This window comes from Polypterus senegalus, chromosome 3 (genome assembly GCF_016835505.1).
Source record: "Polypterus senegalus isolate Bchr_013 chromosome 3, ASM1683550v1, whole genome shotgun sequence".
Classification (NCBI taxonomy): domain Eukaryota; kingdom Metazoa; phylum Chordata; class Cladistia; order Polypteriformes; family Polypteridae; genus Polypterus; species Polypterus senegalus.
Window position 1 is genome coordinate 282,550,602 of NC_053156.1, and position 26,764 is coordinate 282,577,365.

General features: G+C 36.9%; 1 protein-coding gene across 2 annotated transcripts in view; it reads right to left on the reverse strand.

The window, feature by feature from the left end:
* The window catches only part of ube2t (ubiquitin-conjugating enzyme E2T (putative)), a 28,714-nt gene that overhangs the window by 64 nt on the left and 1,886 nt on the right, over positions 1-26,764 (reverse strand). For both annotated transcript variants that reach the window (XM_039749316.1, XM_039749318.1), the window contains 5 exons: positions 22,435-22,504; positions 19,360-19,465; positions 5,329-5,427; positions 4,924-5,007; positions 1-186 (listed from right to left, as the gene is read on the reverse strand). The exon at positions 1-186 is cut by the window's left edge and continues 64 nt beyond it. In XM_039749316.1, coding sequence (XP_039605250.1) covers positions 70-186; positions 4,924-5,007; positions 5,329-5,427; positions 19,360-19,465; positions 22,435-22,504 — 476 coding nt within the window. In that variant the 3' untranslated portion in view covers positions 1-69. The remainder of the gene's footprint in view (positions 187-4,923; positions 5,008-5,328; positions 5,428-19,359; positions 19,466-22,434; positions 22,505-26,764) is intronic.

Here is a 26,764-nt window from a genome sequence, read left to right on the forward strand (position 1 = left end):
CACAAAACCAAAGAAAAACATACTATTTCTAACATATAAAAAGACAACACAAATACATATACAACTCCTTTATATGCAACATTTCTTTGCTTTCTCCAGCTCAGAACTTGTAGCGACTCTTTTCTTGAGTAGAGCCTTTCCATTTGTTGCCTCTTCATCTACTTCCTTAGCAATGGTACTGGAACCCTTAAAAAGTAAATTTTCAATTAATCTTATGTCCCAGTAAGCTTCAGCAAAATTAAATGTTATGACTGAAAGACAATTGAAAGGACTCTGAGTAATACAAAGAACCAAGAATCAAAGCTTAACAAACTGCATATGCTTGTATAATTAATATGTCATATAAAAACTTTCTAACCTGCCTAGTCTAGACCAGAGTTGCACGAGTCTATCCCAGGTAGTATAGGGCACTAGGCAGGAACATACAAGGGACAGGACACCACTCATTCGCTGGGCAAACAGCCCTGAAACTACCTTACAGTGCGATGTAGCAGGGTATTCTGAGCCAGCTTCATCCACAACCCAGCAGTGCCTGAATCTGGTGAGTATTCGTTTAATCCATGTGCCCACTCAGAACAGGGTGTGGAAGCACCAACAAAAAAATGGGCCTTCACCTCTAGCATCCACAGAAGTGCCAATGTTGCAGTTGAGCAACCGTTTTTGAAGCCCTCAGCTGTGCACCAGTTTTCTGCCAATGTGCTATTGTCATTTTGAGGGATGCCATCATACAAAACCTGGACTGTGCACTTTCAAGCAGAACACATTTCGACCCTGCTTCCTAGGATGCACATTCAGGACTTTTTTTATTGATTTTATTGAAATCACATAATATTGCATACAAATAGATTTATTTTTTACAAAAATAGGATAGAAAACAAAGGACTTTTATATAAAAAAAAAAAAAAAAAAAAGAAACTCCACCTGTCTTTGCAAAGCATAAAAATGTTGGTGCTGTGATTTCCACACGGGGGAAAAAAATTACATCTGCCATTGCCGATCAGAAAATAACACTTCTGACCGCTGCTGCACATCGCTTGTAAGAGGACCAGGGACTCAGGTGTGTAGATTGTAATATCTGGACCACTTACGATACTTCAATGTTAAGACAGGGACTTGAGGAAAAAGAGTCAACTAAACGCCTGGCTGCAGACCTTCTGTGCTGTGCATGGCCTTTCCTTTTGTTAACAAATTCGATTTGTTCTGGAATTGACAGAAGTTTTTCAAAAAAGGCTACATCTTAACAGGCACTGCACCCAGGTCCCATCAAATAATATAGCTAAGGTAATTATTCAGCTTTGACTATTTGAAACCAACATCAAAACTAATATATATTTCAAGTCTAGCCAAGTCGCTTGCTGAATTGTCAAAACAAGTGTTTCACATTAAGCTACATATAACCAGTAATAAACATAGTAATAAAAACAGTACAAGACGAGCGATTAATGTCCACAATTTACTAAATATCTGTGTTAATTTTGGATGTAGTCATGCTGACCCTTGACACAGGATGGATGTTCAAAACATTTCCACACTTTTTTTTTTTTTTAAACTCTACTTCAAAATTTCAAAAACAAACTGACATCACTTTTCTACATAGTCACCATCCTTTGCGATGCAATTTTCCCAGTCACATGACACACTCAGACATCATCAATTGCTGCTACTCCTCCTGCCTTCACTGTTTCCAACGAAAATAAAATGCAGAAAATATTTGAATGTTCCTTGTATAAGATGACTTTATAAAGCATCTGTGCTCCAACTAGTAAATCATTCTATGTAAAAAAAAAAAATAAATAAAAATAGTGATGCTGAAACAATCTACGTAGCTTTGGTCTTGTTAACTATAAACCTGTGCTAGGATTTGATTGTTCAGCAGTGGTTTCACCTATAGAAGTGAAGTTACATCAGCACTATTGTAACAAGCACAAGGCATGTCCTGGGTATCAGTATAGCTGACCATTTATAATAATAATAATTCATTACATTTATATAACGCTTTTGCTCTCTATTCATTGTACAAATACTGATATCTTGAACTAAAGAGCAGCATATTGTTAAAAAACATTTTAATGCATTCACAGAATCTATTTGTTAATACTCTTAATAATCAGTACAGTTTTACTGCTTGTCCTAGCACAGCCAGCAATGTTACCAGTGCAATTTCTGCACCCCCAAGGTGAGAGCCAGAACTGAAATAGTGGCCTTAGAGAAAGAAAAAAATAATAATGAAGAAATCATCTAGCACTAAAATACCTTGGATAATTAACACCAAATAACCATGAATAAAGGGACGTCCTGATAAACACAGAAAATACAAAAAAAAAAAGTACACACGGAAGATTTTATTTTAGCATTATGCAATAAACAAAATCTAACATTAGGTAAAGTGTCAAACTGTTTCATTACATTATAAAAACATTCTCAGGAGCTAATTACACACAGCCTCTTAACAGTCAGAACATCTTTTCAGAGGATATGCAGTGTGCACAATATTAAGACTTGCCAGTGTAAACACACATACTGTATACAAGGAAAAAAAAAAAAAAAGGACGTATGGGATACAGAAAGTGTTCCCAAAAAATGTGCCAGGGAGATAAATCTGGAAAAGTGTGGTATAAAGCCTTCAGGACCTCAATTTCATATTTGAGTTGAATATTTGAGGGGTGGATTCCTCCTGATTAAAAACAAATGGGGTCGGGATTTTTACAGGTTTGGGGAAAATTTCAGTGTGATTTTATAAAGACGTATGCTCATTATAAACTACCTGATTTAATCTGCTTTATGCACATGCTGTATTTTCATATAGGAAACATTACCTACCTAATAAAAAACTTACTGAAAGTAACATTCAATGAAATGCAATTTTTTTTCAGAATTCCTGTAAAGAGCGTTTATTGTGTTGTTTTTAAGTTATCTTACAGTAAAGTCCATAAATATTTGGACAGAGACAACTTTTTTCTCCTTTTGGTTCTGTACATTACAACCATGAATTTTGAATGAAACAACTCAGATGCAGTTGAAGTGCAGACATTCAGCTTTAATTCAGTGGGGTGAACAAAACGATTGCATAAAAATGTGAAGCAACTAAAGCATTTTTTTTTTTTTTTTAAAAAAAACACAATCCCTTCATTTCAGGGGCTCAAAAGTAATTGGACAACTGACTCACAGGCTATTTCATGGGCAAGTCCATCATTATGTCCTTATCAATTAAGCAGATAAAAGGCCTGGAGTTGATCTGTGGTGTGGTGCTTGCATGTGGAAGATTTTGCTGTGAACAGACAACATGCGGTCAAAGGAGCTCTCCATGCAGGTGAAAGAAGCCATCCTTAAGCTGCGAAAACAGAAAAAGCCCATCCGAGAAATTGCTACAATATTATGAGGGGCAAAATCTACAGATTGGTACATCCTGAGAAAGAAAGCAAGTACTGGTGAACTCAGCAAAGCAAAAAGACCTGGACGTCCATGGAAGACAACAACAGTGGTGGATGATCACAGAATTATTTCCATAGTAAAGAGAAACCCCTTCACAACTGCCAACCAAGTGAACAACACTCTCCAGGGGGTCGGCGTATCGATATCCAAGTCTACCATAAAGAGAAGACAGCATGAAAGTAAATACAGAGGGTGCACTGCAAGGTGCAAGCCAATCATAAGCCTCAAGAATAAAAAGGCTAGATTGGACTTTGCTAAAGAACATCTAAAAAAGCCAGCACAGTTCTGGAAAAACATTCCCAAGATCAACCTCTACCAGAATGATGGCAAGAAAAAAGCATGGAGAAGGCGTGCTCATTATTCAAATCATACCACATCATTTGTAAAACACGGTGGAGTCAGGCAGTGTGATGGCGTGGGCGTGCATGGCTGCCAGTGGCACTGGGACACTAGTGTTTATTGACGATGTGACACAGGACAGAAGCTGCCGAATGAATTCTGAGGTGTTCAGAGACATACTGTCTGCTCAAATCCAGCTAAATGCAGTCAAATTGATTGGGCGGCGTTTCATGATACAGATGGACACTGACTCAAAACATACAGCCAAAGCAACCCAGGAGTTTATTAAAGCAAAGAAGTGGAAAATTCTTGAATGGCCAAGTCAGTCACCTGATCTTAACCCAATTGAGCATGCGTTTCACTTGTTGAAGACTAAACCTCAGACAGAAAGACCCACAAACAAACAGCAACCGAAAGCTGCTGTGGTAAAGGAATGGCAAAACATTAAAAAGGAGGAAACCCATCATCTGGTGATGTCTATGAGTTCAAGGCTTCAGGCTGTCATTGCCAGCAAAGGGTTTTCAACCAAGTATTAGAAATGAACATTTTATTTCCAGTTATTTAATTTGCCCAATTACTTTTGAGCCCCTGAAATGAAGGGACTGTGTTAAAAAAAATGCTTTAGTTGCCTCACATTTTTATGCAATCTTTTTATTCACCCCATTAATTTAAAGCTGAAAGTCTGCACTTCAACTCCATCGGAGTTGTTTCATTTAAAATTGTGGTAATGTACAGAACCAAAATTAGAAAAAAAGTTGTCTTTGTCCAAATGTTTATGGGCCTAACTGTATATAAGTGGTCCCACCTATGCTATGAGTTATGTCTGTAGGCTTATCCAGAACCACCCACAAAACAGGACTGCAGTAATGCACTCTCGATTGAAAGCTGAATTTCACTCACTTCATCATATGTGATTACTGTTCATTCATTTTTTCAATTGTTTGGAATAACTGCCATTAACATGATTTCATAAACCCTACCAGCACCACAAATTTAACGTTGGCTAATTTGCCCAGAGAGTAGCTTGCACTGCCATGTGGAGATTAACGAGTATTTTAGAATGAATCATTGATTTATATGAAAAGTTAAAAAGACAAATTAAACAGAACCATACAGAGTTCCTTTCAAAAAAAGTCAGAATATCCAACATACCTGATTTTTCTGTATTGCATGTTTCTCTGTCCATGTTTTAGCCTTTTTAATATACACCTGCTTATTGTATTTAAATTCAGAAGACTGAAAGAAAAAAAAGATAATACTTATGCAACCATTCAAATAAATGTTTTTCCCCTCCTGATGCTCTAGACTCTGCTACACTAACACAACTAATGAGGATCATACTCTGAAGGCTGCATTTATGCCAACAGGAATGTAAATTACTGAACATAAGAGGTACAAGGTCCAGAAATAAACATGTTATTACAATTTACATCAAACACTGGAAAACACAAAGTGACATATTACTAGGAGATCAGATCATAATTTATGAATTTTGATCAATTATAAAATTCTTTAAGAAATATATTTCTTTAAGAAATATTTTGTGGGGACACTTACAATGTCAGCCATGAGAGGATCATCTGGGTTGGGCTCAGCCATTAAAAGCTGGATTGAGGTCAGTAAAGTTGAAAGGTTTAGAGAAGGTTTCCAAGCTCCCTGTAGTAAAAAAAAACAATAAATAAAACACTTTATTGTACACATTTTTAATGATATAAAAATCCATATGCATACATGCTATAAAACAAGCACCAAAAAGCACTGTTTCACTTCTAAGTACAGTATATCCACTATGTTAAATGATTTTAAAAAGGACAAGCTTAGGATTTTTCAAAGACAAAGATATTTCCTACAGTCATAGTATACATTTAACCAGAAACTTTTGCTGTTAAGTCATATATTCTTTATAAATAAAAAAGTAAGCAAGGACACACCACTTTGTCTAATTCAGCAGTTTCTCCATGCACTAGAGCAAACATGAAACAGATACCTTAAACGAATACTTCACTCAATAATATATTTTTTGTTAACCCAATGTAATTTGCAGTGATAGCCAAGAAAAAAGCTTTCATGTTTTTGTGGAGAACAAACAGGACTGAATGGTGACCAACGATGGACAGAAGCAAACAAGATCAAAAACATCCATGAAAAATTATCAAGTTACTCATGTCACAGAATCCACCCATCAAGCCATCCAATCCATTATTCACAAAAAAGCATTTTGCCAAAATTTTGTGAAATAACTGTAGTCCACAAACAGGAAACTGGATGGTGAACAAAATGAGAAGGATGTCCACATTTTGCAAACTGAAAATACCATTGTATCCAGGCTAGAAATAGCAAGATGTTTTTACTGTTAATAAGGAAAGATGCAAAATAAGAAAACTTCTTTCTATGAAGACTTTTCTGTACTTTTTTTGTCATTTATTTTTACACTAGCAACTTGGCGCACGCAATGCTGTGCGTTGGATGACCACAGTTGAAGGACTCAATCGTAAGGACCTCTCGTCGGGTGTCTCATTGGCACGCTTTTGCCTCTTTCTTTCGCCATCACGGCGTAATCTGTCTTCGCTCTCTGTAGGGGTTTCAGTTGCCTTTCGTTGTGCGGCAGAGACGTGTCGTTGAGCTAATCTGTGTGAATGCTGAGTGTCCGCTTCTTGTGAGCAACGGTCACGCCTTTGCCTCTTTGCTTCATGATCACGCTGTAATGTGTCCTCTCTCGCAGCAGCAGGTTTAATTGCGTTTCGGCATTGTTCTGTAAGGTCTCCTCCGTGCAAGTGCACATGGGTAGCTGAAGACGGAAAGGCATAGTGGGCATAGTGCAACACACGAATTGGTGACCAGGGGAACCATCCGACTCAAACACGGGGCTCGAAATACTCAAGTGCACGTTATTTATAATTTTTTTTTTTTTTGTTATGAACTTCCCCAAAAGAGTTGATCCCTGTAAATAGTTAATAGTATATGAACAATATAATCTGTTGTAGTACGGGCGTTAATTAGCGTCACACCTCATAACCTGCATACACCACGTGTTTGGCTGTAACGTCAGAAGCGCGGTGGACGCTGTAAGGGTAGGTTGTGGTTTCTGTTTCTTTCGTGATTTTTATTTCATTTTATTGATTATTTAATAGGCAGAGGGGAGAAGACATTAATGTGACACTCTGTCTATTTCTTTACTTTTGTTGTGAAAAGATTTTTGGGAACATGAAAAATAAAAGCAAAGGGGAAAGAACGGAGGGGGGTAAGCATGAATTCTGAGAGGGGACGGACTGGGGCTTTTCTACGAGGCGGCTATACAGCCAAAAGGAACGCGGACCCGGACACCGCGCTGGGCTTTTATTATATAGATTTTTAGCCCGCGTTCTTCTGCAGGGTCATCACAGATGCTTTAATGTCCCTGTGATACAAAAGGCCCTGTGGTGACCCCAAAGAAGAAAAGCCTTTCCTTAAATTCTGCAGTTTTCTTTAGAACTTTATTTTTGCAGCCCTAAACTGCTCTTTCCTATATGTGCTTCGTACTTGCTTTTCTTTTTCCTTTCATCAAACAGTTTAGCTTGCAAAGCACACTAGCCAGCTTATCCCTTCTACTCTACAGACAGGGCTGGCCCTAGGCCGTGTTTTGCTGTGGGGCCTCAACTAGCACAATGCAATCATGAATTGTGATATTTACATGTTTCACCAACATAAACCACCTTTTGAGAAGCAGCTGAAAAGAAGCTATAAAGCTTCTGTAGATGTCAAAACACGGCAATGGAATCTTAAGCTTCTGGCTGCATCTGTTATCACTAAATTAAGTATGAGCAGCACATGACACAAAGCAAAAAGTGATTTTTCTGTAGCATTCTGCACACCTCTCCAAACCCTTCATATTGGTACCATTGTCAAACGATTGCCCTCTACAATTATCAAAATAAATATTTAAACTCCTTAAATCTGTCCAGGGCAAGAGAAGACAATATCTCCTGTTACCTTTGTTGCTGGAAGGAATCCCATAAAGTGCTCTTTAATCTTGGGTGCTTCCTCCAATGTGACAATCCTTATAATTAGTGTTGTTAGATCCCTAAGGCCAACATTGCATGTATAATCCAAAGTACATGTGGAGTAATATTTGGGCTGCTTGATGTCAAATGATATATACTCAATTACCTTCTCAATTATAGAATTAATGAGCCCAGTTTGAATCATTTTGAAAATGTTTACGTGGGTCCTGGTACCACTCTCAACTTGTTCTATATGATATTTCATAAACGTCTCTCTTGATGCAATACTAGTCAGATTTATTGAATAGTGAAGGAGAAAGGCCTGCTGTTAGGGAAAACCATAGACTTCAGATGACACTGCGAGAATGATCTTTGTTTTATGAATTTCATAAGGAGAAAAAAGTACAAATGAGTCTTCCCTTGTTTAGATTTCCAATTGATTTTCTGGTTAAATAATTTGCAGATCTGTTCTCTTCTGGGCAAGGTGTAGAGAAACTCCTTGAGTGGATTAACTTGCCTTCGCAACTGTAGATAGATATTAATCGGGGCCTGCCGTCCTAAGTGTGTGTACTCTATTTTATCGCAGTTTCACACTTGAAAGTTACCGCCCTCCTACTGATACATAATGAACAATAAGCTAAATACAAAATATTACACTAAAAAAGCGACCCAATCAAATAACCACAACCTAAATTAGTGGAGTACAGAAAAGAAAAACTCTGAATGTGGCTGCTGCAGCCCCCTTCTTGGATGCTCAGTGCCCAAAGCAATTACCTAGGTCACTTAAATCATGGGCCGGCTAGGACTACAGGTCTCTGCAGTGACCTGCCTAACAGGATTCACTTCCTCCAGGAGCACTCTAACATGCCTGATTCAGACAAACTACTAGTTTTCCTCACCTACTATAATGTGGCCACTGTTGCAGGGTAAGAAGGTGTGATTGACAGCTGGCGTTTTCTTTCACTAGTCCCAGATTAGGCATGCTCTGCTCTTAACATAATCATGTCGTCTAAGGGAATATATACTGTGACTGTGCGTTGTGTACTACATGTTGAAGCAAGGTGAAAAAATTGGGGACAGGCCTCATCATCGTTCTATGCTTTCTTGCACTGGTTCCATTCTGCTGTCTGTTTAAAGAGCCAAAATAAATTATATGTGAAGACAGATAGATACTTTATTAATCCCAAGGGAAAATTCATATAACCCAGCAGCAACATACGGATACAAAAAAATGCAATATTAAATTAAAGAGTAATAAAAATGCACGTAAAAACAGACAATAACTTTGAATAATGTTAGCATTTACTCGCCCGGGTAGAATTGAAGAGTCGCATACTGTAGGGAAGGAACGATCTCCTCAGTCTGTCAGTGGAACAAGACAGTGACAAAAGTCTGTCACTGAAGCTACTCCTTTGCCTGGAGATGACACTGTTAAGTGGATGCAGTGGATTCTTCATGATTGACAAAAGTTTGCTTAGTGCCCGTCGCTCTGTTACAGATGTTAAACTGTCCAGCTTTATTCCTACAATAGAGCCTGCCTTCTTAACAAGTTTGTCCAGCCGTGAGACGTCCTTTATGCTGCCTCCCCAGCACACCACCGCGTAGAAAACGGCACTCGCCACAACCGTCTGGTAGAACATCTGCAGCATCTTATTGCAGATGTTGAAGGACGCCAACCTTCTAAGAAAGTATAGTCGGCTCTGACCTTTCTTACATAGAGCATCAGTATTGGCAGTCCAGTCCAATTTGTCATCCAGCTGCACTCCCAGTTATTTATAGGTCTGCACCCTCTGCACACAGTCTCATCTGATGATCACGGGGTCCATGTGGGGCCTGGGCCTCCTAAAATCCACCACCAGTTCCTTGGTCTTGCTGGTGTTCAGGTGTAAGTGGTTTGCGTCACACCATTTAACAAAGTCTTTGATTAGCTTCCTGTACTCCTCCTCCTGCCCACTCCTGATGCAGCCCACAATAGCAGTGTCATCAGAGAACTTTTGCACGTGGCAGGACTCCGAATCGTATTGGAAGTCTGATGTATATAGATTGGACAGGACTGGTGAAAGTACAGTCCCCTGCGGCGCCCCTGTGTTGCTGAACACAATGTCAGACCTGCAGTTCCCAAGACGCACATACTGAGGTCTGTCTGTAAGATAGTCCACGATCCATGCCACCAGGTATGAATATACTCCCATCTCTTTCAGCTTGTCCCTAAAGAGCAGAGACTGGATGGTGTTGAAGGTGCTAGAGAACTCCAAAAACATAATTCTTACAGCACCACTGTCTCTGTCCAGGTGGGAAAGGGATCACTTTTAACTGCCATCATCTTTTTGCAAACTTTGCATTTTACATTAGTTTGTTTAGCATCTGATCTTTCATACTCAAACCAATTCCTGAAAACAGACTTTGGAACTAGCTTATTCATAAGTACCATTCGTCATATTCCTTGCATTAATGTTTCCACTGGACACGTGACCAGCTGATCAAACTAAAGTGTTTGCTGGGTTGTTTATATATACCATTTGGTACAAAAAACATCCCACAAATACTGGTTTAATTAACTAAAATAAAATTTAATTGAAAGAAATTGCCCAGCTCTAATTAATAAATATATATATTTTATATACACACACACACACACATACATATATACACACACATACATATATACACATACATACATATATACATATACACACATACACACACAAATTGGTGTGAAAAACTATTTGCCCCCTTCCCGATTTCTTATTCTTTTGCATGTTTGTCACACAAAATGTTTCTGATCATCAAACACATTTAACCATTAGTCAAATATAACACAAGTAAACACAAAATGCAGTTTTTATATGATGGTTTTTATTATTTAGGGAGAAAAAAAATCCAAACCTACATGGCCCTGTGTGAAAAAGTAATTGCCCCCTGAACCTAATAACTGGTTGGGCCACCCTTAGCAGCAATAAGTGCAATCAAGCGTTTGCGATAACTTGCAATGAGTATTTTATAGCGCTCTGGAGGAATTTTGGCCCACTCATCTTTGCACTAACCAAGCCAAGCACTAATCACTGTCTTTCCAAAACAAAATAAGGACTTATTACAATGTGCATCATACAGACCAATTTCACTTCTGAATAACGACGTTAAAATACTCTCTAAAATCATAGCTAGAAGGATGGAGAAAGTGCTCCCCTCAATAATATCACAAGACCAAACTGGATTTATTAGGGGCCGACACTTATCTTCAAATCTTCGACGCCTGTTTAATGTAATATACTCACCAACTAAATCAAACACCCCAGAAATATTATTATCATTGGATGCAGAAAAAGCATTCGACATGATTGAATGGAAATACCTTTTTACTATTTTGGAGAAGTTTGGGTTTGGCCCAACATTTGTGCATGGATTAAATTACTGTATACTAACCCAGAAGCTTCAGTTTGCATCAATAACATTTGCTCAGACTACTTTAAACTAGAACGTGGCACAAGACAAGGATGCCCTTTGTCACCACTGCTGTTTGCAATTGCCATTGAACCACTGGCAATACATTGTCGAAATACTGATCAGATAAAGGGGATTAGCAGAGAAGGACTGGAACAGAAAATCTCATTATATGCAGATGACATGGTACTGTATATATCGGACCCAGAAAATTCTGTGCCTGCAGTCTTAGCAGCACTCACAGAATTTCAAAAGCTCTCTGGTCTCAGAATTAATCTGAATAAAAGTGTACTCTTTCCGGTGAATTCGCAAGCATATAATATTAGATTAGACACCCTTCCTTTTATCATTGCAGAACAGTTTAAATACCTCGGGGTAAACATCACAAGTAAACATAAAGCTCTTTATCAAAAAATTTCGTGTCTGTATGGAAAAAATTAAACAAGACTTGCATAGATGGTCAACCCTTCATCTCACACTAGCTGGAAGAATTAACACTGTTAAGATGAATATTCTTCCTAAGCTCCTTTTTATTTCAAAACATACCAATATACATTAATAAATCGTTCTTTAAGCAATTAGATTCAACAATAACCTCATTTATTTGGAATTCTAAACATCCACGCATCAAAAGAGCGACCCTACAAAGACAAAAGGCAGAAGGCGGCATGGCTCTACCTAACTTCCAGTTTTATTACTGGGCGGCAAATATACAGTCGATAAGAACCTGGACACAAATAGAAGAACATACACAGGCATGGACCGCAATAGAAGTAAAATCCTGCAGTACTTCTTTGTATTCCTTGCTTTGTGCTCCAATAAACACACGCTATCGGCAATACACTAATAACCCAATTGTGCTCCACTCACTTAGAATCTGGAACCAATGTAGAAAGCATTTTAAGACGGAGAAGCTTCTTTCTGTGGCACCCTGCAAAAGAACCACCTCTTTCAACCCTCACAAACATATGCAGTTTTAATATCTGGAAAAATTTGGAATTAACTTGCTTAGAGACCTTTATATAGACAACGTCTTTGCATCCTATGAACAATTACGTTCCAAATTTAACATTCCAGCTACAAATTTCTTTCACTATCTTCAAATCAGGAACTTTGTTAAACAGAACCTTCCAGATTTTCCTCATCTTGCACCCTCATCCACGCTGGAAAAATTATTGCTCAATTTCAAGGAGTTAGACTCCATCTCTACAATATATAAAATCCTTTTACAATCCCTTCCTTTCAAAGATCCAAGAGGACACTGGGAAAATGACCTCTCAATTAATATATCAGAAAAGGAGTGGAAAGTAGCAATGCAGAGAAATCACTCAAGCTCCATATGCGCAAAGCATACAATTATACAACTCAAAATTATATATCGAGCACATCTGTCTCGACTAAAACTCTCCAAAATGTTTCCAGGGCATGATCCAACCTGCTAACGTTGCAACCAAGCCCCAGCCTCACTAGGTCACATGTTCTGGGCCTGCTCCAAATTAACATTATTCTGGACAAAAATTTTAATTACCTCTCAGACAGTCTTGGACTCACAATCCCTCCTAACCCATTAACAGCTGTGTTTGGGGTTCTTCCAGAGGGTCTTAAAGTGGAGAAAGACAAACAAACTGTGATTGCATTCACTACACTGTTGGCACGCAGACTTATTCTGATAAACTGGAAGAACCCAAACTCTCCTCTTTTAAGTCAGTGGGAAACTGATGTGTTATATTATTTAAAATTGGAAAAATCAAATACTCAGTTAGAGGATCTGTGCAGACTTTTTCAAAACATGGCAGGATCTAATCAGTAATATTTTGAAATGATTTATAAAGCACAGAGAATTTGTTGATTTAGGTATTTTTAAAAGCCTTAAATTTTACACGTTTGGCTTGCTCTCTCTCTCAAGGGTGGGGATCGATCTGTTCTTAGCATAATTCTTTTTTTTTGTAAAACTTGATTGCTATGTATTGATTGTAATAAAATTAATAAATAAATAAAAAGGGGCAAATATAACACAAGTAAACACAAAATGGAGTTTTTAAATGATGGTTTTTATTATTTAGGGAGAAAAAAAAATCCAAACCTACATGGCCCTGTGTGAAAAAGTAATTGCCCCCTTGTTAAAAATAACCTAACTGTGGTGTATCACACCTGAGTTCAATTTCCGTAGCCACCGCCAGGCCTGATTACTGCCACACCTGTTTCAATCAAGAAATCACTTAAATAGGAGCTGCCTGACACAGAGAAGTAGACCAAAAGCACCTCAAAAGCTAGACATCATGCCAAGATCCAAAGAAATTCAGGAACAAATGAGAACAGAAGTAACTGAGATCTATCAGTCTGGTAATGGTTATAAAGCCATTTCTAAAGCTTTGGGACTCCAGCAAACCACAGTGAGAGCCATTATCCACAAATGGCAAAAACATGGAACAGTGGTGAACCTTCCCAGGAGTGGCCGACTGACCAAAATTACCTCAAGAGCGCAGAGACGACTCATCCGAGAGGTCACAAAAGACCCCAGGACAACGTCTAAAGAACTGCAGGCCTCACTTGCCTCAATTAAGGTCAGTGTTCACGACTCCACCATAAGAAAGAGACTGGGCAAAAACGGCCTGCATGGCAAATTTCCAAGATGCAAACCACTGTTAAGCAAAAAGAACATTAGGGCTCGTCTCAATTTTGCTAAGAAACATCTCAATGATTGCCAAGACTTTTGAGAAAATAGCTTGTGGACTGATGAGACAAAAGTTGAACTTTTTGGAAGGCAAATGTCCCGTTACATCTGGCATAAAAGGAACACAGCATTTCAGAAAAAGAATATCATACCAACAGTAAAATATGGTGGTGGTAGTATGATGGTCTGGGGTTGTTTTGCTGCTTCAGGACCTGGAAGGCTTGCTGTGATAGATGGAACCATGAATTCTACTGTCTACCAAAAAATCCTGAAGGAGAATGTCCGCCATCTGTTCGTCAACTCAAGCTGAAGCGATCTTGGGTGCTGCAACAGGACAATGACCCAAAACACACCAGCAAATCCACCTCTGAATGGCTGAAGAAAAACAAAATGAAGACTTTGGAGTGGCCTAGTCAAAGTCCTGAACTGAATCCAATTGAAATGCTATGGCATGACCTTAAAAAGGCGGTTCATGCTAGAAAACCCTCAAATAAAGCTGAATTACAACAATTCTGCAAAGATGAGTGGGCCAAAATTCCTCCAGAGCGCTATAAAATACTCATTGCAAGTTATCGCAAACGCTTGATTGCACTTATTGCTGCTAAGGGTGGCCCAACCAGTTATTAGGTTCAGGGGGCAATTACTTTTTCACACAGGGCCATGTAGGTTTGGATTTTTTTTCTCCCTAAATAATAAAAACCATCATATAAAAACTGCATTTTGTGTTTACTTGTGTTATATTTGACTAAAGGTTAAATGTGTTTGATGATCAGAAACATTTTGTGTGACAAACATGCAAAACAATAAGAAATCAGGAAGGGGGCAAATAGTTTTTCACACCACTGTATGTATGTATATATATATATATATATATATATATATATATATATATATATATATATATATATATATATATATATATATATATATATATATATATATATATATAATAAAATAAATTAGCAGTTCATTCTAGCTTACACATAAGCTTTACCAATTATTCCAGGCTTAACTTTTTGGTTGGACATATTGTTTTTAAAAATAACAGTTTGAAAAAAAAGTGAAAAAAAAATTATATAGGAACACACACTTTTCCAATATATGAAACCTCAAGAAAGTGAATCAGTACTCAGGAATGTTCTCAGCTTTGAAGTGGATGTATTGTGCAAGTTTTCAAGCTTTTGATTCATGTTGGCTCTGATAGCAACTGTCATTTTAAACCTCTGGGAGGACATTTATTTTTTTCTTTTTAAATTTATAAATAATGTTTAATTTAACACTACAATTTTCCTGGACAAGTCAACATATGCCAAGGTTGTGAAAAAAGTAACTTCAAATGTACCCAACTTATCCATTAAGCTATGTTTTTCATTTCTTTTTTCTGTCAGAATTGTACTACATTAAGTTTAAGCATATACTTTTGTACAAGTTCTGAAATCCTTATAAACCTATAATGCACTGCATAAAAACACATATTCAACACTTATGGTGGCTAAAGAATTTAGGCAATTTCAAAGACAAAATTAAAGTCCCCAAAAACAGGCACTTAAAACTAAGTGTGGAGTATCTTCAACTAGACATTTTTTTAAAATTAGTATTATGCATATAACTTTTCTTTTTAACACATACCAGAGAGGACCAGAAATTTTTCCCAAGTGGAGAGTTTGAGTAAAAGCTATTATTTCATACAAATATGGTTAGATTTTAAAAGGAAGAAAAAAAGGGTCAGGCAAGCATCATCTTGGAGGTTTGTATTTTTTTCTCTTATTGTAAAAGCAATGGTGAATACTAATAGTCAATGAAGAGTTCACTCAGTTTATTTCATTAAATATTTTGCAAACTGAATTATCAAATGCCATTTAGCAATGAAACAAAGTTGATGAACTTTGTCCCTGATAAAGCAACACAATAACACTTGCACGGCCACTCAAAGCTGCTGTGTGTCACTATTAAAATTGCTCAACTGGTATGTAGCTTAGAGGTGACAGACTGTAGCGTCTCTCCTCTCTGTTCTGGGTATTAATAGTTAGCAAAACCACCTTCATTCTCGTTATGCGCCCTTATTGAAACAGGAGTAAATTGTACCGATTAGGTCATAAAAAAAAAAATCAGACACTGTGGCAAACTGCCTTTTTACGTTGCCAAAAACATGTTACATTCTATGTGCGTACACTCACACTATAAGAAAACTGGATGTAGTGTCTCAGTCGGTTAGTTTGTGGCTTCTAGCACAGAGGGCAGGATGGAGGGTTGGCAGAGATATTCCTGAACTGTCAGCCTGTTCTCTGAGAGGTGACAACATAAAGACTTTATAAACCAATTAATGTGGCAAAGGAAAAGCAACAAACGCGGTAACGTAGCTGGGTGACCAGGGCTGTGGAGTCGGAGTCAATTTTGGGTACCTGGAGTCGGAGTCGGCAAAAAGTTAACAGACTCCGACTCCTACTAAATTTAAATGGGAATTAATAAAGTAAGTTGAAATGTCCCAATTCACAAACAGTCATAATGAACTACTTCTCTGCTGTAAGAATAAAGCCCAATGCATGCAGTGCATAATGTTACCACAAAACGAACATGTCAAGTAACCATGAAGCATGCTTTTCATTGACTGTATGCGTCACTATATGGGATGTAATGCACAGGTAAGGTGCGGCACCGCTTTCCATTGTGTCGTGTTCCACTGTTACAGGGAACCGTGAACCTAGCCTAAAGCCCCCCCATACATTTACAGATGCACTGCCAATTTTTCGGCCGTTCAATGAGTCATCATGCGTCAAACGCCTGAAAAATCATCTGGTGTGTTCTCAGCTCCGTCGGCTCCCCTTCGCTATGCTCTAGTGAAGGGGGCCGAAGGAGCCGAGAACACAGATCTCCCTACCTGTCTCCAGCAGAGGCTCGTTCTGCTGATCAGCTGGCCGGTGAGTGACAAAATGCACTAAACTTCCGGCTGGCTGACAGAGGAGACAGCCACTGCTGCAGACAGAGGCATCACATTACTTTGGATGGAGGCGGTGGTCGAGATTTTCGGCAAGCTGGATCTGCCCGTCCATGTGGACACCCGCAATCTGCGACCGCCAATCAACTGTGTTTGTCTTTAATCTGGCATTATAGTAGAGTGTTGGCTTCCTAGCCAGTAGTTCTGTGGTGAAATGACATGTATGTTGCCTTCCTTTCCTTCAATGGATGTAGAAAATACATTAGCATAGTATATACATACAGATGAGTCGGAGTCTTGACGTCGGAGCATTTATCTTCCAACTCCACAGCCCTGTGGGTGACAGAAAGATTCTCATTTCTAGTTTGTCAAGTATAATGGCCTTTCCAACGAAAGTAACAGGTGGCAGAGCAGCTAAATGGAGGTGTTCCCCACAGCCAGAATAGTGGGGAAGATTGTACATGGTTCCATTTGCTGTTTCTGCTAAACCAGGTCTGTCTCCCAAAATCTATCCTCGTTCATTTTGAGCCACTCAACTGCATTATCTTCCTATCCTTTACCCACAAAGAGGTCACTACAATAATAATAGCTTAGTGATATGATTTATTATACACACAAGTCGTCATTTAGCTGATTTGGCTGCATTTCCATACTTGTTCAATGATGCCCCGAAATATTTAATTATAAATATGCATATATTCCAAAACCTGAAAAAGTTCAAATACTTCTGGTCCCGGGCATTTAGGATTAGGGATACTCATATACTACACTATACCATGAAAATGTGCAAAGTTCAGCTTTCACCAAGCACTACACAGCGTCTCCCAGCTTTATAGCCACTGAAAGATACCAATAAGAGTGACAAATTGCATCTCTGAAATTGAAACATGGCTGTCACAAGTAGTAATTTTCAATTACATATCTTCTTTTCTTCTAAGTAGAGTACCTTCTAAGTTTAAAAAAAAAAATCATCCTTTTTCCGGAACCTTGTCAAACAGATGGTCTAAAACACAATTCTACAAAATAATCATGTTAGATTTCTGAATTAGTCATTGCTCAAGTCTGATGACTGGCTCACTTATATGAACATCAGTGCATTGCAGGAAAGTTCAAGCAGTAGCAAGTTTAAACATGGACCAAGGTGAAAAAATGTATTACAACTAAGAGCTGGATGGATTTAAATTGGTGACTGACTAGAACAATCTTCTCATATAAATGATGGAAAGAGTGTAGATATACAGAATGAAAGATAAATATTTGGTTCTACCTGTCAATTTCACAAAGTAGTTTGTTAGGAATAGCTTCTTGTTGATGTGACCATCTCTCCCCCTCTCTCCTCTAAGACTCTGAACTAGTAAGGGACTCAGCGCTTCAAAGAGAGATTTATTATATATATATATATATATATATATATATATATATATATATATATATATATATATATATATATATATATATATATATCTCTCATGAGGATTGGGAACATTGTCAGGCCTCCAAAAAAGTAGGCAGTATCACCCAGAGTAGAAAGGGAGTGTTCCAACTAACTCCATTTACTTTTCCACCAGCACTAACAATGCTCCATAGTTAAAAGACATGTGATTCAGCTTAACTTCCTCCAAGAAGCCTCACCCCTTCCGGGATAATGCCATTAAGCCAGCATAACCACTGGAATGCAGTGTTCATTTGAGGACCATCAGTCCTTTTGTTTGGCTGAATGTGTACCCTCATGTGCAGTTTATTTCCCTTTATTTTTTAGATTAATGGCTAGTAAACCATAGCGTGTATGTCTAAAAATATAGTGAACTGAGAAAAATCAAATCAAGAACCTAAGAATAGAGTTTGAGATTCACAAAGTTTACTACCCTAACACAGGTTTGCTGCCCCACTGAAGTATGAAGAGTTGTGGTCATTTCTTTGTGCGATTCATTGACCATCTGCTCCTGTCTGAAGCATTCAACTGGTGCCCTCAGCTAAAAAATATCAAGTTGGGTTCTGTACACCCTACCACATATTTTTAAGTGCTTGCTAGACATGGACCTGGGGATGTGAAAACTTACATGATTATTTAAAGATGAAAACCAAATGGGGTTGAAAGCAGCACACAGACTTTGTTAAAAAAGAGCAACAAGTTAATTTATTGTTTAAATAAATGTTGATCACATTCTCATTCTGCATCGCTTTGTTCATGTAGCCTGTGAAATATTATGGTATGCAGTTACAAATATAAACTTTATTTGAATAACAGACTTTATCTAGTACAGTATGTGCAAAACAAAATATGTAAGCTAATTACAACTTATTAATAGTTACTGTGAGAATAAAATTTGTAAAAGTTTGCCATTTATTTTTTTTATAGCATTTTATCAATAGCTAGCTAGCTTCAGTGGAATTTTTATTATATATATATATATATATATATATAATATACATATACATATACATATATATATACACACACACACACACACAGACACACTACATAGCATAACACTTAACCTTAAAGGAAGACAGAAATATGTCACAAACAATAATTAAAATTAAACTCCTTCATTTACCTTTGGTGGAAGTTTCAGAGCATCTAGGCAGATTCGACCAGCTGTGTCAATATTGGGATGGTATATGGGTGTCAGGAAACGCATTTTTGGTGGCTCAAATGGATACCTATAGTAAGAATCAACAAGAGTATGATGAATGTCTGCATTTTATCATAGATGAGGAAAACCTTTTACCTATACAGCATTGTTTGCATACAGAACCTTAAGGTGCTTATCACACAGTAAATATTCATCGATGAAAATGATCAATCAATGTAATAGTGATTACAAATTATTTACTGAAATGCTAATGTGGATGGCATTCAGTAAAAAAGGAAACCCAACTAAATTTATGATGTAAAGAATGTCATGAACATACACTTTTACCTATTGTTTAATTCTAACACAACATAGGATGTTGGGTGAAAGGCATATTGACTCAACATGAAAATCGTAAAACTTATAATGATGCTAATAAAATGCATGTTTTACTAGTATACACTTGAGATGATTTTTGCACCATACATAATTAGTAGCAGTGTTGCCAATGTGCAGTGGTAGCAATATTTGCAAAATACATCCTCCAACAAAGATTTTACGTTCTCTTGTGCTACAATATGTAAACCATTAGGATTTAAATGGCCTTGTTTCGTTATGTTCCAAAACACACAATAAGCTAATTGAATGTAGTGAAACATTTTTTTTCTTTTAAGTATCACAAGTATTTACATATCAAAACCGAAACGTTTTCATTTATTATGTATACACCAAATATGCTAGTACTTGGTGGAATCACCTTGGGCAGCAACTGCAGTCACCAGTCTTTTCGGGTAGATTTGTACAAGGCTGGCAAAGCAGGATTTTGGGACTTTCCCCCCACTCCTCTTTGCAAAACGGTTTAATTTGGGAGAAACAACTTGGAGTTTGCTGAAGAACCGCAACCTTTTAAGTCATTACAAAGATTCTTCCACTGCATTCAGGTCTGGACTTTGATTGGACTACTCCAGAACATCCACCTTTTTTCTTTGCAAGCTACTCCATGGTCTTATGCTTTGGGTCATGTCCTCTGAAATATGAATTTCCATACCAATGTCAGTCTTTTTGCAGACATTATCAGGTTGTTCTCCATAATCGTCTTGTACTTGGCTCCATCTGTCATTCAGTTCTGACAAGTTCCCCTGTCACTGCAGATGAAGATGAACATCTTCATAACATTATGCTGCCACCATCATACTTCATAGTCAGGATGGTGGTGTTTTGGCAATTAGTTGTGCTGGGTTTATGAATTCCCGGCGGCCTTTGTGGGTGGTGAAATGCACTTTCCAATTCTTTATGACCGGCTTAACAGTGTTTTGCGGTATCTTCAGAGCCTTGATAATCTTTATATCCTTCACTTGACATGCACCTTTTCATAACTTTGTTAGAGATCTGTTTTGGAATGTCTTTGAAATCCAAGCTGCTTCCTGATTGTCACTGCACTTGATCTGAAGGACCACAGTAACTTAAGTTACCAGGATAATTGTAGATATTTTTTTTTTTTTTTTACACATGCACTGGAAAACTACATTAATAGGTGATCTTGAAGGCTATTGGTTACTGTGATGCTATATTAAAAGGGGGCACATACTTGTAAAGATAACTGCAATATCTGATGTGTTCAGGAAAGACTTGTGGAACTATTATTTTGAAATTGTTAAGCATTGTGAGTTGATTACTAGGGAAAAATTAACTCTTGACATTAGATTAACAAAATTAAAAAAAAATTGTTAAAGGGGTTATATTTTATCCATTGTATTTACCATTACAAATGTTCTAAAATTTGTATTTTTAGAGATTACTATACAGTATTTCTTAATACAGGTTGATTAATATTACCCAATGTCACTGAGGTAAAAAGCATTTTAAATTTATTGTAAATGACGAAGCAAGCCCTACCGATTTACAAAATCTGATTTTCAAACAAACTGATGGAGTACATTATAGAATTTTCTGCATTGCTCAACCAAATAGAGTGGGCAATTAAACTACGGTTAATTAAAAAATTTTTTAAAAAACTAATGAACTTTTTAAAATGGTATCTTGAAGAGTGGAATGAAAAAGAAAAAAAAAAACCAAGTTCAACAAAAAAAGAAACTCTTGTTTCTTCTCTTACTCACAGAATATTAAAAAAAAAAAAAAAAATCAAAAACAAGAGAAAAACATGAATTACAAATATCCCCAAAACTAAAACCCATAGTCCACTGGTTCACCTCCAATATTGCTTTTGTTTTATCAGGGGGGCAGTTACTTCAACGATTACTCCTCTAACTTGCCATTTTCTTACTTTTTAATTAATGCTGGCCCATCTGCTAGAGAACATTTACACCAACTCCTCAAAAATGAAAATTCTATTAATGGTATTTACAGGCATTTTATAATCCAACATGTGATTACTACGAGGCATCCCAGGAATTATATTTAGGGTCAAATTCATCCTACCAAATCTCTGGGCTGCCAGCACACAGTGTCCTCTGGTACCATTCACTAACACTTTTTGGCACCCTTGGGGGTAGAAGCAAGCAGCCCAAAAATGTACGGTAACAGGATTTTATAAATCTTACATTACTCAGAGGAACAAAATACCCGGTTTCCATAACTCCCAACACTTGGTGCAGTTTCAATAGCTTTTTCTGTTCTTGCAGGATTTATAATGGCTGACTTAGCAGCACTAGCAAGTAAAAAGGACAGATATCCATCAATGTGGGTTGTTTTGAAGGACAGTTTTTTTTTTTGGCCCACACCTTGTTTCTTGTCAGTCTGCGGTCCTTTGTGCCCAGGTCACTATATTTAAAATTGACAATCATAAAACTGGATGCTACAATCAATTACTAATACAGTATAGACAAGACAAAAATTCTCCTTGAATGCACTCAAATAGATTAGACAAATACTCATAAAATATGAAGAGAAACAAATCTCTTTACTGATTCAAAGATAACCAATGATGAAAAATGAGGACAAAATCAAATTAAACTAATTTATACATCAATTATTTTAATCACTAATGAAAACAGATCTATTTTCTTTGAAGAATTCCACAGGCTATATTTTGCTTACCTCTCTGGTATTACAATCTCCAGTTTAAAGACACCACCCTCATACGGAGTATTGGAACCACCTACAATTTCTAAAAATGCAAGTAAAAACAATGTTAATATATATGTAAACACTAAAATTATTTTCAGATTATAAAACAACAAAAGTAGTTTTTCAAAACCCGTGACAATCTATAGATCGTCACGACCTATAAGGATAAAACATGAAAAACATGAATGCCAGTCATTCATTGGGTTGAGTAGGTAGCAACGTTTTATCAATATATTATCTGAACTCTATTATATATAATTTGTGCCAGCAGTTACTGTAACTTTTCTCTAGTTTTTTTCCAGAATGTATTCATTACTCGGGTCCCTTACATTCATATTTATTTTAATTTGGATTTCCCTTTCCCTACCCGATTTGGGTTTTGTTTGCCTCGCATTTTATTAAGGGTTGTTGGTCTCATTTGCTTAATTCTTGGCAATTATTTTCCACCAGTCTACTTCAAGACACATCATATTCTCAAACCTGTTTAATCCACATCAAGGTAGCAGTGGATGAAAATGTATCCTAGCAACCCTGGGCACATGACAGAAACCAACAGCTGATGAAGTACTTAATTGTAGGGCCCACTCGCTCACATTGAAACAATTTAGTATCAAAAATCAATTTAAGACTTGTTACATTGAGAATGTAGGAAAATAATTGAAGTACACAGAAAAATCCATACAGACAAGGGGAGACTGTACAAATTTCACACAGAAAATCGGAGTGATATTTGAACCCAGGACCATGGATCTTAGGCAGCAGCACCACCAATTTTACCATCCTGCTCACTAAAAATATACATGGTTGGTAAAACTATGTTTCATGCCAAAACAGAGGTGTTTTGTCTATAGCTGTTGTTGATTAAATTCTTTTCTACTCACTAGAGGGCAGCAGAGACAATTCCTCAAACCACCTCAGATGTTCATATTATATGCTTTGATACTTTAAAACATAGGTTAGTTATTGGGATGGAAAAAAAAAACACATTTGACAATGGTAAAGCAAATAACTACTGCAACTAAAACTATAATGTGATAAAGTTGTGTCTATTGATGATGGATGTACAGTGGCACTGCCAAACAAATGTTAACTGCAATTGTTAACATAACAAAAATTCACAGGATTTCAGTTTATGTATAGAGAAACCATTATTCAACACTTATACAATTATAACCTTTGGCTAGCTATTTTTATGACAGTTCATCAAAAAAAACCTCTCTGTTGGTTGGCAAGTTGCTACCAAGGTAAAGCTAACAGCTTCATTCAGGTTCAGGGCTTTCCTTCTATATCCCCTCTCAGTAACTTAAGTTCTACTTAAGTGCACCAACATGCAATGAAGCTACACTACCTAACACAAATAACTCAAAGCCGAATACTAAAAACTTAGAACTAAGCATTTTATGATCATTCATATTTGACACGTTTATTTTTGATAGGAGGAATGCTATCCAATCACATGTCAAAAAACAAATATTCAAATAAATCCCCATGAGGGTCACATGCATTTTTAAGAAACTAGCAAGGTGGTTACTGCAGATAAACCGGCAGACTGTGTTTATGGAGCTGGAAGTTTGTTCCGTTATCTATATTGGTTTTACTTCCAAATCATAAAGAGGAGACTGGAAGAATAATTTTCAATGTTAAAAAGTTCCCAACATAGGCAGACTGCTTTGTGAGCAAGTTCTCTGAAGTAGACAGTTTAATCCAAGATCAGCTCCTTACCAATGGTGACAAGGCAGGCTCGTTTCTTCAAAGACAGACATCTAATCCACAGTGATGTGTTAAGATCATCCATATTCTAGACAATGAAACAAACTACCAGTTGTGCAAGTATACCCTAATTTACCATTTTTATATTTTAAGATTCAAATGCATGTAACTTACAAAAAAAAAAAAAACTCAGAAATACCCATATGCCATTTTCTCAAATCCCTCTCATTTAATTACAAGGCACCTATCAATGAAACCTCTAACTCATATCCCATCTGAAATTATAACAAACGGCCCTCACACCCAATCACAACTAAAAATACAAAGTAACAAATTAAGAGTCCTAGAAATTAATATTCAGCTAGCAAGGCATACAGGTAGCTGTCTAGTGAATTTTAGGAACTATAATAAAAGGGACAAGTGTTAACAGAGAGTGACTGTAAAACAGAAAATGTTAATTTTAACAACTTAAACAAAATACTTATTACAAAAACACACAAAAAAAAAAAAAAACCCTGAGGCAAATAAAAAGGTATCAGTTGATGAGCACAGATTATCATCAATGCAAGAATAGTCTGAAGATGGGAATTTTTCCAAAGCTATTTAACACAAGCCATAAAACAAAGGGTAAAAATATATTAAAAAAATAACTCCTCTATAATCTATTACTCCACTTCAGAATGGTTAAGAGCTGCCTATGGTTTATTTTCATGAATTTAAAAAAAAAAAAAAAGTTCATCATCTTGGACACCAATAACTAGTTTCTTTTGAACGGAGTACCGTAAATTGTTTCTCCACACACTTGATACACAGACAGTCACACACTGGCATCACTTCAACAGTGGTCACGTCATGTTCAGGTATGTCTAAAATGTAGAAATCTATTGAAAACTCAAAGGCATCATACTTTCTCTATCAAGATGGTCTTTGTTTGCACTCTGCTACAAATTACTACTTCCAACACACACAAAAAAAAAAAATAAATAAACTATTCCTTCCAAACATCCCCCCAGCCTGCCAACAAATTCATATTTCTGTCTTCAAAAATGCAGAAACTAAGTCAATAAAATTGATCCCCTGTCAAGAAATTTCTTGACCAAAGATGTACTTATTTATAACATTGCTAGGTGCAAAATTTATTGTACATATATTAAAATCCTAAAAGTAAGTAAGTAAGTTTATAGATATACAAACCACCAACAAAATCTAGAATAAACAATTAAATTTAAATGTGAAGAAGAACTTAAGGTGGGATTATAACAGTAAACAGTTTCAACTTGACAGCCCGGTGTTTCTTTGAAAAGACTAATGGAACTACATATTTAAATTACACTAATTTTAAATCAAACTACTGTAAATAATGGAATAAAATTATAAATAAATAATGTACAGTGCATCCAAAAAGTATTCCGACCTCTTTACACTTTGTGTTGCAGCTTTGTGCTAAAAATCATTTCAATTCATTTTTCTTCCCCACAGCAACACTTAACACCCCAGAATGACAAAGTAAAAACAAGATTTTTGAAATTTCTACAAAAATATGTCAACAGGGTATTTCTTTTCTTTTTTTTTTTTTTAATATATTTTTAACACAAGTGTTCAGAATATGCTATTACACATGTAATTTGGCTCAGGTGCATCCCATTCTATTGATCATTACTCACAGGCCTCAACACCACCTGGGTAATTCAATTAGCGGCACATGACTAGGAAAAGCACATACCTCTCTATTATTTATCTCAAATGACATTTGAGGTCTACAAACAAACAAAAAAAATCACGTAGCACTCAAGGTTTCCAAGAGCACAGCCCACCTTTATAATTGCTAAATGGAAAACGTCTGGAACAACCATGGCCAAACTGAGCAACCGTGTGAGAAAGGCAATGGTAAATGAGGTAACCAAGAACTTGATGCTCACACTAGCTGAGATCTAGAGAACCTGTGTGGAGATGGCAGAAACTTCCAGAAGTACAACCCTCACTGCAACACCAACCTGGGCTTTATAGCAGTAGCCTTTCCTCGGTAAAAAGACACATGGAGCCAATTTAGAGTTTGCAAAAAGGCACCGAAAGGACTCTTAGACTTTGAGAAGCAAGATTCCCTGATGTGATGAAATAAAGATTAAACTGTGTGGCCTTAATTCTAAACATCAATACAGGAAGAAACCTGGCATCGCACATCAGCTAAGCAATACCATTCTAACAATGAATTATGGGGATGGCAGCATCATGCTATGGGATTGTTTTTCCAACCGCAGGGACTGGAATACTAGTAACAGTTGAGAAAAGTTTCTGGACGGTCTCATGGTCTAGAACCCCTGCAGATTTTATTTTTTCTACAGCCGTCTGTAGTTTTTTTGTTTTTTCTGTCCTCCCTGGCCATCGGACCTTAGTTTTACTCTGTGTTAATGAGTTTTGTCTTATTGATCTTATTTATTTATTTTGTCTTTTTTCATTACTTTGAGCTACATTATTTGTATGAAAATGTGCTATATAAATACATGCTGCTGTTGTTGTTGAATGGTGAATAGTACAGAGATATCTGTAAGGAAAACCTGCTCCGAAGCACTCAGGACATCAGACTGGGCCA